The sequence below is a fragment of the Musa acuminata genome, chromosome BXJ1-10 (genome assembly GCF_036884655.1).
Source record: "Musa acuminata AAA Group cultivar baxijiao chromosome BXJ1-10, Cavendish_Baxijiao_AAA, whole genome shotgun sequence".
NCBI classification, from domain to species: domain Eukaryota; kingdom Viridiplantae; phylum Streptophyta; class Magnoliopsida; order Zingiberales; family Musaceae; genus Musa; species Musa acuminata.
In genome coordinates this window covers 1,492,302-1,507,026 of record NC_088336.1, presented here as the reverse complement: position 1 = coordinate 1,507,026, position 14,725 = coordinate 1,492,302, and the positions used below count along the sequence as shown (strand labels likewise).

At 39.8% G+C, this 14,725-nt stretch overlaps 1 protein-coding gene across 1 annotated transcript; it reads left to right on the top strand.

Moving 5' to 3' along the window:
- Positions 1-5,964: 5,964 nt before the first annotated feature.
- Positions 5,965-7,734, top strand: LOC135595143 (glucan endo-1,3-beta-glucosidase-like). Its single transcript, XM_065085677.1, has 2 exons — positions 5,965-6,122; positions 6,640-7,734. Exons 1-2 carry the CDS (start codon positions 5,987-5,989, stop codon positions 7,587-7,589), a joined length of 1,086 nt encoding a protein of 361 aa, XP_064941749.1. The 5' UTR covers positions 5,965-5,986; the 3' UTR covers positions 7,590-7,734.
- Positions 7,735-14,725: the final 6,991 nt, after the last annotated feature.

Sequence of the window (14,725 nt, the reverse complement as noted above, 5' to 3'; positions counted from 1 at the left end):
CATGGACAATTAGCACATCTGGTTCCAATTCAGATGAAAGTATGTTTCTTGGTATCATTTCATTGACTTTCGACGAACTCAGTAGAAACCATAATAACATTCATAGTATTCTCTTTCCAACCCAATCATCAGTTTATAGGGAATGAGGTACTACAAACAAGAATCTGTACATATCTTCCATTGTTGGAGTAATCAAGAATTAGAAACTTTTTTCACTTCAGGAATCAATCAACTTTCACCTTTGATTTCCGTGGATATCTACTAATATCAAATGCTGGCATTATTTATTACAGATGTGGCAGAAAGAAAACTTGGAAGACATCCAACGAGGGTACTGCTTAAAGGTGTGGGTTTACACATTAAAAGTCTATATTGCAATTCAGACATCCAGGCTCTTAAAAAGAAAACCTTCTATGTTCTCCAATAGATTTTAAAGTTTCCAGCTTCAGTTCTACGTTAATGAGCCATAAGTGTAGCTATGATAGAAAGTTCTATGAAATAACTAATATGGTTTATGGGACATCGAATTAATGATATTTTAGATTTGTTATGCAACAAAAAAAACCAATAAACAAAAGAGATTGTGTGCCTCAAGATTCCTCGAGGTTCCCCTTACTATTTCCTGATCCTTCACTTTTCCCTTTCCCATCTTATGCTCATATTCTTTTCTCTTTATGCGAAGCTTATCATATTTTTTTTTTGCTTTTCTTATGTACAACTAAATGATGCAGCTATTTACAATAAATAACAGGACAGTGGCTGAATCTAATTGGCAATATCCGGAAAGTTTGTAGGTCCTACTGTTCGAAGTATTCCTGGAAAAAATCTGACAAAATTCTTTAAACCTATTTTCTTACGTCGACGTGGACTTATATCATAACAATACCTTTATAATGACTGCATTAAAATGATAAGAATTTGTCACACATATACATATTTAATATATATCTATATCGTATGTAAATATATATACATATCTAGTAGGTATATAAGCAATCACATATCATATGAGCAATCTCACCATATAATCATGGATCATAATCTAATATGATTAAGCCTGAGCCAATAGACCTAATTACTCACATCAAGATCCATGTGTGCAGTTGTATATCTTCATGCCTTATGATCATCTATCTCGTCCTTGTTGGTTCCGTTGGCATCTCGATGCATCTCCATGTGTCGCGATCGTCCGTCTCGATCTCGTGGGTCCTGCTATCGCTTCCACGCTCCCACTACATCTCCTCGTGTGATTACAACTTAACCATAGTCACGCAAACTCGATAATAAATGAGAAATAAAGTGGTAGCTCGTAAGCCCCAATAATAATAATAATAATAATAATAATAATAATAATCACAAATACACACATCACACGGTCCATGATTATCCGTCCATATCATACATCACATGTAAATATCATTACATAAGACTATTAGATAATAATAATAGTTAATTAAATATTTTAATTAACTAAATTTTTTTTTTAATTATGGACATGTAGGGAATTTTTTGAATTATGAGGGGTATTTTTATAATTTGGACAAAGGATAGAATTTAGAATTTCTGAAATTTCGAGGGGCAAAACTATCTTTTGCCGAAAAAACTCTATCGATGGCGGCCCTCTGCGGGCGAGCGAGTCCTTGCCTATTGGCAATGTACGCCAGCATGCCCCTACGGGCGACTTGCCCACTGGTGTTGTGCCCGCGGGCAGCGTTGCCCTTGCGGGTGATGGCCGCCCCCCGCAGGCGGCTCACCCGTGGGCGATGTGCCGCTTGCCTATGGGCGGCTCGCCCACATCGCCCGCCTACGGGAGCCCTACCCATAAGCGTTGTCGTTGCATGCAGGTGGCTTGCCTGCGAGCAACCTACAAACAAGCGTCGTCGCTGCAGGTAGGCCGTCGGACACCGACCACCTACACGTAGGTGGCTAAGGCTGCAAGCAGCCTTTGGCCACTTCTACGAGGGCAACAAGGGCAGCTACGATTGCTACCCATTCTTGCCTTTGCATTAATGAAATTGATGTCAAAAACTTTTCCAAAACACAACACACGCAGTTCAAAACCAATCTTTCACACGAACAACCTGCTTTGATACCTTTATAGGGAAAATCTAAGGGCGACATCACATGCGCAGTGGAAAAACATAAAACAAAAATCTCCAAATTTCTCATAAATTGTGTTCATCGTCGTGTGAAGATTGGTGCGCAAAATCCATAAAATCGAAAACCACGCATAAGATAGTTTATGTTTTACCTAGTGAGATCGTATATCCCTAAATCCTTGTAGATCTGTAGGAGAGGATGAAGGAGGTCAAGCATCCTCCTCTCTAGTGGTTATCCACACAATAGGGCTATAACGATGCTTCTCAAATCTTCAGGCCTACTATCTGAGTAGGAGAAGGGGAGATAAGAATAAGAGATGGAAGACAAAAGAAGCTCTAGCCTATGGGTGTTTAGTTCTCTTCTATTTATATAGGCCCTTTATCAACTTTACCATAATGGATCCTACCCTATTGGGTACTGGATTTACATCCAATTACCCAAGCCTCTTAGATTAGTAGATCTCTATCCAATAAACTCTCATTGACTCTTATTGGATCTCATCCATAGGATCCAATAATTTATGGGTTTATTGGGTATCCAATAAGATAGGGGCTCCAACGGATATCTCATATTCGAACCTCTACTCGTTGCAATATCTACCATATGTGTGTGACCCTCTAGGCCCAATATCGAACTGGCTGTGAGTCATACCTATCAGAACTCCTTCTGGCTCAGTGAATTATTATTTCCATAATAATTCACTCAACTCATCGACTGCAGACATTCTAGGCTACTACGTCGTAGTCTCCAGATGATACAAGAAAATCCAATCCATTGGACTTGTCTATCCTTAGTTGTCGTGTATCTATAGTCTCTCATCCATCTAAAACCCCAAAGACCGTATACCGAGTATAGTACTATCGAGCCCATACAGTTTCTACTCGAGTCTCGCTCTAATCGAATTCTCCCGAAGAACTCTTTCTCTCTCAATCCGAATGACCTTGGCTAGGGATTTGTCTGAGCAAGAACACATGAGATATTCCTCTTATGACACCGAGGGTAGATGATCCTCTATCGAAACTCAATAGTTCTCATAAGGTTGGCTACCACTCCCGATGACCAATTGTGCTAGATCTAGAACTTTCAAACCTATAAGTCTAGTATCAAATAGTGTAGTACTCATACAGGACATCCTTGGTGTCTTAAGTCTAAGGACCAAGTACACCACTAGGATAACGAAATTACTATTTGACAATGAGGTATCATTAACCATCTAGCATTTCATAAGTGGATCAATCAGTGAACTCATTCTCCAATGAGCACTTGCATTGTGTTCCTAGTGTCCCCACACGAGCAGCTATGAGACTAGTCACCTCAATCATATGTATAGGTATACAATACACTAGTCTATCTTATTATATCGATGTCCCTCTCGAGTAACCTATGATTGAGATTATTTATGATATGCATTTAAAGACGAATCGGTCTCATTATCATGATCTCATCATGATCCAATTCTCATTGCATGGATCCATGGACATCACAATATGCAATAAGTAATATAAAGTGATAAAATATCGAATAATAATAATAAATAAAAAGACTGCGTGTAATTCACATATGCCATCACTCACGTAATTAGCTTGCGGGGCACTTATGACTAGCATATCCATCCTCCAGCAACTTTCGAATCATTCCCTTATAGATATGACCCAGTCTACAATGCCACAAGTATGCACTGTTCTCCTCACCTTGTTTTCTTTTAGACACACTTACATTCATGATATGTAGAGTAGTGTCTAACATAAACAAATCATTATGCGATATCCCTCTAGTGATGATCTTATCATCCTTAATAATTGAATATCTATTGTTCTCTAAAATAATTTTATAATCATTCATTGTCAAACATGAAATGGAATAGTAGCTCACAGACAACAACAGCAGCAACTTTTGTAAAGTGACCTCGTTGACAACAATAGTAGCAACTCTTGCTCTATTGTCCATCTTGAGGTTAATCTCGCCTTTAGTCAATCTCTTAGGCTTTGTTAGAATCTGCAATGAATTATAGATGTGATAAGCAGTACCGATATCCAATACCCTTGCACTATCACAAAAATCTAATAACTTGAGACTGATTATGAATGTACTTGAAGCTTTTCCAAGCTTCTGGTTCATCTTTTCTGCAATGTATTCTTTGCGGTTCTTCTTCTATTGCCCGTCTTTATTATATTAGAAGTATTGGCCTTTGTCCTTTGCCGGGTCCTTCTATAAAATGTGTTTTGAATTTGAGGTTCCACGTAAGCATGAAACCTATTTTGAAAAATTGGTCCAAAAAACGAAGGTCTTGAACCACTTATATTATCTTCTAAGCTAATTCAAAAATAATATAACCAAGTCAAATCTTTAATCAGCTATTTGGTTTTAAATGGTGAAAAATCTTCTCTTCTATCTTTTCCTTAAATTTTCTCTAATGTTGTTCTGTTTGTGCTTGTGATACTACAACTTATCTTGGGAATTGATTCAACCATAAATCTGCACGAAGGGGCAAAATCATTCCTTAGAAAAGTTGATAATGATTTTGGATGAATTCTAAAATCTATTCTTTTTTATTTTATTAATTAAATTAAATTAAATTTTTATTGTTTGGTATTTAGCCTAACATTCCCGGACTCCTCTATTTTTGGAGATTGAATACAAAATTCTTCTCCCATCTAAAGTTATTTTAATTTTGAAGATCATATGGCTGACATATAAAGCAAATATGTCAAAGGTAGTTTTCACCGTCCACACGATAGAAACAACAAAGTAGGGTAATTAAATTTGTTCCGTCATCACAAAGCACAACATCAAAATATTCACTTAATCAAATCCTCACTATAAATAATGATCCTTCAAACTGCAACTCTAAACAATGAGGTTCTCTCTCCCAGCAACGTTCTTTTCTGAACACAAAGATTTGCCACAACCTTAGCTGACTTTTAATATCAGTGGTCTCTGGACAAGATTCTTGTTGCACGCTAAAATTCGAACTCAAATCAGATCGAGTTATATCCGTAATTGAGATTGATGACCGAACCGATTTTAAGAGTACTCTCCGTAATTTGGATTAATAAAATTAATAAGGTAGGTATCAGTTATTTTAGATGATAAAAATCTTGATAGTTTGAATCTCATCTTAGTCACTTATTTTTAATTAAAATTAATAATAATTTGATTAATCTGATTGGAAAAAAAAAAGTTCTCTAGCCATTAAAGTCTGGTAGGGACATAGAAATTAATGAATTAAACTGTAAACCATAAGGTTGAAATTTTTGAACACATGTACAGGAAAATTGATTTTTTGAAGTCATGTCTAATCAATGCAGCAGTTTGCAGCTTGGTGTGACTTCCACAACTATAGGCTTATCCCCTGGGAGTCAAGGATCAAACGTGTGAGCAATATTCTCCCTTCCTGATGATAAACTATGATGGCTGTTAGCTGTGTAAGCACTCCAAATTTTCCATCAATGTGGAATTGGAAGAGTTCACGCACTGACGGACCAACTCGGTTTGTCCAGTCTGGTGACTACTGCTGAGCATGAGAAAATGGTTGATGGTAGCAAGTTGCAAATGTACCTGACCTCATCTTAAAGACTGTTGATTAGATGCATGCATGGATTACGTCTCTTCCATCTTTAACTCTTTTGATCAATGCATCGTCTTAATTAGGTCAAGGACATGTGATGACAAGAATCTATTCCACTATTTGTGACCCATATTCCAAATGGAACAAGACTTCCAAGTCCTCATCCAGAATTTTGGAAGGGATAAGGATGGTGGGGAGAAAGAACAAGCTGTTGCCTTTCGTTTTCTTCTATCAGGAAGCCAAGAGTTTCAAGAGGAGGGTAGACCTGAGGGGATGATGTCTGTGTCGAAACCTCTATATAAGGAGTAGGAACACAGCATGTTGATGAACACAAACCATTTCAGCGGGGAAGAAGAGAACCCTTTTGACAGAGTTGTTGTCATGGCAACAAAAGCTTCTCTCTCCATAAAAGGCTTTGCCTTGCTGGTTTCAGTCCTTGTAGCAGTTCCAACAAGTTCTCTCTCTCTCTCTCTCTCTCTCTCTCTCTCTCTCTCTCTCTCTCTCTCTCTCTCTCTCTCATATTATATATTTGATTGTTAGCTCTTACAAATTTATTAGGGTTTTTATAAGAGTTCAAGCTTTTGATAATTTAATCATGGTAGGTTATATTTTCAAAACTTGTAACCTGCATTTTGCTCTCTTTATTTCATGCAATATTCTTTTCCTTGATTGGCTTACGTCATCTACTTGAGTTAGCTCATATGTAACTGTTTAAATATTTGGGATTATTGGTTAACGGATAAAAAAAATTAATTGATTTTAGAAACAATGCTATATATATATATATATATATATATATATATTATAGGTAGAAACTTGGTATAATTCACACGTATGTTCGCTTTATCTGAATAAAATGAGTAGTCCTTTCAATGCAGATTAGTCTTACTCCACTTGCAGATGCACGACCAATTTGCTTGATCATCTTCCATAGAGCACCACAGCTAAGTCTCCGATGTGTTCTACTGCAGGAGTGCAATCGATTGGTGTCTGCTACGGCATGCTCGGCAACAATCTTCCCCCGCCCAGCGAGGTGGTCAGTCTCTACAAATCCAACAACATCGCGAGGATGAGACTCTACGATCCAAACCAAGCCGCCCTGCAAGCCCTCAGGAACTCCAACATCCAAGTCCTGTTGGATGTCCCCCGATCCGACGTGCAGTCACTGGCCTCCAATCCTTCGGCCGCCGGCGACTGGATCCGGAGGAACGTCGTCGCCTACTGGCCCAGCGTCTCCTTTCGATACATAGCTGTCGGAAACGAGCTGATCCCCGGATCGGATCTGGCGCAGTACATCCTCCCCGCCATGCGCAACATCTACAATGCTTTGTCCTCGGCTGGCCTGCAAAACCAGATCAAGGTCTCGACCGCGGTCGACACGGGCGTCCTCGGCACGTCCTACCCTCCCTCCGCCGGCGCCTTCTCCTCCGCCGCCCAGGCGTACCTGAGCCCCATCGTGCAGTTCTTGGCGAGTAACGGAGCGCCGCTCCTGGTCAATGTGTACCCTTATTTTAGCTACACCGGCAACCCGGGACAGATCTCGCTGCCCTACGCCCTGTTCACGGCCTCCGGCGTCGTCGTGCAGGATGGGCGATTCAGCTATCAGAACCTGTTCGACGCCATCGTCGACGCGGTCTTCGCGGCGCTGGAGAGAGTGGGAGGGGCGAACGTGGCGGTGGTGGTGTCGGAGAGCGGGTGGCCGTCGGCGGGCGGAGGAGCCGAAGCGAGCACCAGCAACGCGCAGACGTACAACCAGAACTTGATCAGGCATGTTGGCGGAGGAACGCCGAGGAGACCAGGGAAGGAGATCGAGGCGTACATATTCGAGATGTTCAACGAGAACCAGAAGGCTGGAGGGATCGAGCAGAACTTTGGCCTGTTTTATCCCAACAAGCAGCCCGTCTACCAAATAAGCTTCTAGAAACTAACTTGTAAGGTTGATGAATCATCTCCTACCTACCTACCTACGAATAAAACATGAAATAAAGCACCAGAATAAAGGGAGAATTCTGATCTTGGAGAAAGTTGAATCATGATGATATATAACAAACACCCCTCTTTTCTCATTATCAGAATGTTACAAGTTTCTGGAAACTTGAACGGATCACAATTTGGACCTACAAGTATTTTGGGTCATAATTATTTCATTGAACTATATATTCAAAAAAAGATGTGTTTGGAGTGCTTAATACAGTATGACTTCAGTTTGCAAGATTACCTCTTCAGCGTCAGCTTCAGCATGCCAAAAAACCATCATCTGCTATGGGGCATGTTTTACACCTTGCTGGTGCTACATCATCATCATTCATGTTTCATTTTAGGTCTCATGTGTTAGGATCGAGAGCACTAAGAGGGGGGGTGAATTAGTGCAGCGGAAATTTTACAGCGATTAAAACCGAAAGCTACGTTCGTTCGATAGAAACTATTATGATGCAAAAGCTGATTCACAGTTTGTATCTAAGTGCAGTTTGCGTCTAAGCGCAGATTGCGTCTAAGCGCAGTTTGCGTCTAAACACAGTTTGCGTCTAAACACAGTTTGCGTCTAAGCGCAGTTTGCGTCTAAACACAGTTTGCGTCTAAGCGCAGTTTACGTCTAAACGCAGTTTACGTCTAAACGCAGTTTGTGTCTAAACGCAGTTTGCGTCTAAGCACAGTTTACGTCTAAACGCAGTTTGCGTCTAAACGCAGTTTGTGTCTAAACGCAGATGACAGTTTGCAGTTCTAAATGAAATCAAGACGTAAACGTAAACTGCACAGAACCTTGTTCGTAAAAGCGCGGAAGACAGTTTGCAGTTGTAAATGAAATCAAGACGTAAACGTAAACTGCACAGAACCTTGTCCGTAAAAAAAAAGCGCAGAAGACAGTTTGCAGTTGTAAGTGAAATCAAGACGTAAACGTAAACTGCACAGAACTCATTTGTAAAAGCGCAGAGAGACAGTTTGCAGTTTGTAGATGGAATCAAGACGTAAACGTAAACTGCACAGAATTCGTTCGTAAAAGCGCAGAGAGCAGTTTGCAGTTTGTAAATGGAATTAAGACGTGAACGTAAACTGCACAGAACTCGTTCGTAAAAGCGCAGAGAGCAGTAGCTATGTAGGAGGTTTGCAGTAATAATAAAGTGCTCAAAATAAACGCAAACCAGAGATTTAGAGTGGTTCGGTCAGTCTTGACCTACTCCACTTTTGGCTTCCTCCACCGATGAGGTTACCGACGTCAACTAGAGGCCTTCCTTCAATAGGCGAAGGCCAACTACCCTTTTACAGATTCACTCCTTTTGACGGGCTTAGGAGACAACCCTTACAGATGTTTTCTCTCCTCTCTTTACAACTCAAACTTGAAGAACAGAAGGAGGAGGAAAAACTAGCAGTTTTGAGCTCTAAGAACCACTGAAAAGATCAAGATTTCGGGTAAGTTCTTGCTTGTCTCAGTGCTGAATGGGTGGGGTATTTATAGGCCCCAACCCAGTTCAAATTTGGAGCTCAAAACAATCAAATCCCGGAATTCCGGGATCAGGCGGTTGCACCTCCTGACTGGAGAGGTTGCACCGCCTGGCAGAGCTCGAAGACCGAGCTCAGGCGGTGCCACCTCTCTGCCAGGGAGGTTGCACCGCCCAGTCTTGCTCGAAGACTGAGCTCAGGCGGTGCCACCTCTCTGTCAGGGAGGTTGCACCGCCCAGTCTAGCTCGAAGACTGAGCTCAGGCGGTGCCACCTCCCGGCTGGAGAGGTTGCACCGCCCAGTCTCGCTGGAAGGCCTAGCCCAGGCGGTGCCACCTCCTGGCCTGGGCGGTTGCACCTCCTGGTGCAATCAAGGTCAGAATGGTTCATTCCATTCGGCCCAATTTCAGTCTTTCAGGGGCCCAATTGCCCCAAGATTAAGCCAATGGGATCACCTCCCATTTTCCAACTTAATCAACGTGCTAACTACGATTAAATCTAAGACAATTTCTGCAGCTTTGCTTCGGTGCGTCAATCGCTCCTTCCGGCGAGTTTCCGGCGAACTTCCGTCGATCATCCGATGAACCCTCGGTGATGCTCCTGCGGACTTCCGGCAAACTCCTGGACTTTGCGACGATCCACTTGGCAAGTTCCGACGAGCTTCGCTTGGCAAGCTTCTGGACTTCTCGGATCTGTTCTCGCAGAACCTCCGACGACCGTCCGAACTTCCGTCGAACTCTCGAACTCCCAACGTGATCATGAACTTGACTCCGGCGCAACTCCTGCTGCTTATCTTTCTTTCATCGTAGTTAATCCTGCACACACAAAAACAAAAACTTCGATCGAGACAATTAATCCTAAGCAATTAATCAAGTTGTCCGGCATGTCATTGGTCCCTTGACGCTTCGTCCGATTCTTCGGCGCATCGTCCTTTCCTGCAGCCTATTGCCCAATCGGCCAGTTGACTCCGCAACTCCGATATCCTTGGCACAATACCCGCTCTTCTTGGCCCGATGCCCGAGTCCACGGCCCGAAGCCTTCTGTCGATACGTCGACCGATCCACCGGCCCGACGTCCAATCTTCTGACATGTTCCTCCGGCACAACATGATTTTCCTGCTTTAATTGTCTCATCCTGATCGAAGCACCCTGCGTCACTCAAAACGCAGATTAAATCATAAACATATATCAAGGAGTTTCATCATCAAAATATGAGATTCAACAATCTCCCCCTTTTTGATGATGACAACTACTTGATGATGGAGTTAAACTTAACTCCCGAAGTTTAAACAAACTCCCCCTATCAATATACCTTATTGATAGAAACTCTTAGATTCAAAAATCTAAGCAATATGTCATCATAATCGGAGTTAACCTTAACTCCCAGAGTTTAAACAAACTCCCCCTATCAATATGCCATATTGATAGAACCTTGAATTCAAACTGAATTCAAGTCATTGCAATATTCATCATGAATACTTGCAACACGTCAACATGAACATATGCATAAACTTATGCATCACATGTCATGTCATCAACATACTTCTCCCCCTTTGTCATCAACAAAAAGGAGAAGTATCACAATCAAGTGTTTGTGATATTGGTTTAACTTATTGCATGAAAAACATATTATCAAGTTTTATCATCATGCAGTTTTGAAGCCAAAAAATTTAGCAAATGTTACATCATGCTTAGAATATTCAGGCTATCAAGTTTCAGATATGCAAGTTCTACAGTATACAAGATAGCACTTTTAGAACATGCAAGCTAGCAATTTAGAGATGTTCAAGAAAGCAACTCTTGCTTCTTGAGATATGCAAATTTGTCAAGTCTTGCTAGATGTGCAAGTTGGCATTTTTGCCTCTTGAGATAGGCAAGATAGCACATTTGCTTCTTTTGAGATAGTAACTTTTCGCTTCTCTTCAGACTACAAGCTAGTATTTTTTTTTTTACGATATACAAGTTAGCAAAAAACTTGGAAAGCAAATGCAAGATAACTTTCTTGTGTAGGCTCATGATTATTGCTTCCTATTGTAATGTGCAGGTTGCAAGTCTTGCTTCTTGAGATATTCAAGATGGTGATGTTCAAGAAGACAACTTTTGCTTCTTGAAATAAGCAAGTTAGCAATCTTTGCTACTTAAGATAGGCAAGCTAGCAATCAAGTTTTTGCATCTTCTTGACTTGTGCAAGCTAGCTATCTCCCCCTTTGTCATTGTCAAAAAGAAAGGAAGAATACAGTTTTGTAGTTCTTTTTCCTTTTACAACGATTTCAAAATCATGACAAAGGATGAATAATCAAGTTATGAATGTCAAGACAATTTGTCATCATGAATATTTTATCATTGCATTATCATAAGTTGAAGTATTACATGCATAATATCATATCATCATTCATAATTACATTAATGTTTCAATATAGCAATTTCTTCTCAAAATGTGTAACTTAGCACTCATCATGATTTACATCATATGCAATACATCACATCATAATTAGAAAGCACAAGTATTGCATGCATAATTGCAAATCATAAATGTTTCATATCATGATGGTATCAATTTTGTCAAATTATATCCTACCATGCATGATCAATAACTCCTCATTTGTATTTCATGCATTATTTCATTTCATCTCATAAGGAATATCAAGAAAAGTTATTGGATGAGGAGATAAATATTTTATGAATACACGGAATTGTATAAAAATCATATCATAAGTGTTTCGTGTATTCATATTATCACATGAAGCATATTATCATTTTTGAGATTCATAACATGAATAACGTTATTACTATTTCATCAAAATCAATTTCGAGATTCACACAATATCATGAAATCATTAATCTCGATAAGATTGGGAAAAGCATTTTCTTTTTAAGTGATTCTTTTAACACATCATAAAAAACTCATTCATAATTCAAGTGATTTACAAGATATCATAAATGAATTTATCACCTGTATTTCATCAAAATCGAGAACTCTAGAGATAGAAAATGATTGAAGCATTTAACATGATTGAAGCATGTTTCATATTTAAAGTGTATCTTATGTCGTAAATACGAATCAAACATTTGACAAATCTGAAATCATCCTCAAAATTACATTCAATAAATTCATGTATGACAAGCATAGATTTATTGAAAGATCAATAAGATAGAGGATTACATTTCAAGTGTTCATCAATTGTAGCGTTTCATCATATGGTAAGATATCAATGCGTAAAAGTGTGAAGCAAGATTTTGTTTGATATCTTGATACAGGGCACATAGCAATGATAGCAATCATATATTTCTTGGTGATGCAAGTACGGCCTAATCATAGCATCAGTGATAGCAACCATATCAACATCAGTAATAGCAACCATATCATTATCAGTAATAGCAACCATATCATTATCAGTAATAGCAACCATATCATTTCATATTTTTGCATTTACATTATTAAATTATTAAAAATATAATTTTCAAGAAAATTTAAAGAAAAAGAAAAATGCATCATGAAGAACATCATGTAATTTCGAAGTAAATTAAAGGTATTTTGATTACCTTAGCGTCGAAAGGCGTAAAGGCGTAGTTTGCCACCTCGCCTTTGTTGATTTTCTCCTCGTCTTCGGAGGAGCTCGATTCATCCCAGTTTTTGTTCTTCTTCTTGCGTTCAAAGCAAGTAGTTCTGTTCTTTTTACTTTTTAATTTTTGTTTCATTTGTAGTTTAAGTTCACCATCACTTGAGCTTATGCTCGAGTGGTCTTCAAATTTTCTATGTCCCAAATCCTTCCTGTTCTTTGGAAGGTGGTTCTCAAGTTCTTCACGTGCATTGCACGTCATTTCATATGTGATCAATGAACCAATTAGTTCTTCAAGTGGAAATTGGTTCAAGTTTTTCGATTCTTGAATAGCAGTTACTTTTGAATCCCAAGTTTTAGAAAGTGAGCGCAAAACTTTGTTAACGAGTTCAAAATCTGAAAAGCTTTTACCAAGTGATTTTAAACCATTGACGACATCCGTAAAACGGGTGTACATGTCAACAACGGTTTCGCTTGGTTTCATATGAAAAAGCTCGAAATCATGCAGTAAAATATTAACTTTCGAGTCTTTGACTCTACTAGTTCCCTCGTGCGTGATTTCAAGAGCACGCCAAATATCGAAAGCCGTTTCGCACAAAGAAACCCGATTGAACTCATTTTTGTCCAAAACGCAAAATAAGGCATTCATAGCCTTTGCGTTTAAAGAAAAATACTTCTTCTCTAAATCCGACCATTCGTTCATCGGTTTAGAGGGAAGTTGAAAACCGTTTTCAACGATATTCCATAAATCCAGATTTAGAGAAATCAAGAAAACTCTCATTCGAGTTTTCCAATAAGTGTAGTCCAATCCGTTAAAGAACGGTGGACGAAAGATCGAAAAGCCCTCTTGAAGAGCCATTTCTCTCGGGTGTAAATCCGAAATGAGAAATACCCCGCTCTGATACCAATTGTTAGGATCGAGAGCACTAAGAGGGGGGGTGAATTAGTGCAGCAGAAATTTTACAGCGATTAAAACCGAAAGCTACGTTCGTTCGATAGAAACTATTATGATGCAAAAGCTGATTCACAGTTTGTATCTAAGTGCAGTTTGCGTCTAAGCGCAGATTGCGTCTAAGCGCAGTTTACGTCTAAACACAGTTTGTGTTTAAACACAGTTTGCGTCTAAGCGCAGTTTGCGTCTAAACACAGTTTGCGTCTAAGCGCAGTTTACGTCTAAACGCAGTTTACGTCTAAACGCAGTTTGTGTCTAAACGCAGTTTGCGTCTAAGCGCAGTTTACGTCTAAACGCAGTTTGCGTCTAAGCGCAGTTTACGTCTAAACGCAGTTTGCGTCTAAACGCAGATGACAGTTTGCAGTTGTAAATGAAATCAAGACGTAAACGTAAACTGCACAGAACCTTGTTCGTAAAAGCGCAGAAGACAGTTTGCAGTTGTAAATGAAATCAAGACGTAAACGTAAACTGCACAGAACCTTGTCCGTAAAAAAAAAGCGCAGAAGACAGTTTGCAATTGTAAGTGAAATCAAGACGTAAACGTAAACTGCACAGAACTCATTTGTAAAAGCGCAGAGAGACAGTTTGCAGTTTGTAGATGGAATTAAGACGTAAACGTAAACTGCACAGAATTCGTTCGTAAAAGCGCAGAGAGCAGTTTGCAGTTTGTAAATGGAATTAAGACGTGAACGTAAACTGCACAGAACTCGTTCGTAAAAGCGCAGAGAGCAGTAGCTATGTAGGAGGTTTGCAGTAATAATAAAGTGCTCAAAATAAACGCAAACCAGAGATTTAGAGTGGTTCGGTCAGTCTTGACCTACTCCACTTTTGGCTTCCTCCACCGATGAGGTTACCGATGTCAACTAGAGGCCTTCCTTCAATAGGCGAAGGCCAACTACCCTTTTACAGATTCACTCCTTTTGACGGGCTTAGGAGACAACCCTTACAGATGTTTTCTCTCCTCTCTTTACAACTCAAACTTGAAGAACAGAAGGAGGAGGAAAAACTAGCAGTTTTGAGCTCTAAGAACCACTGAAAAGATCAAGATTTCGGGTAAGTTCTTGCTTGTCTCAGTGCTGAATGGGTGGGGTATTTATAGGCCCCAACCCA

Bases quoted from the DNA above. Each gene is read 5' to 3' on its own strand.
- LOC135595143 (XM_065085677.1), top strand. From the start codon at position 5,987: ATGTTGATGAACACAAACCATTTCAGCGGGGAAGAAGAGAACCCTTTT. The intron at 6,123-6,639 runs GTTCTCTCTCTC...GTTCTACTGCAG, and splicing joins CCTTGTAGCAGTTCCAACAA to GAGTGCAATCGATTGGTGTC.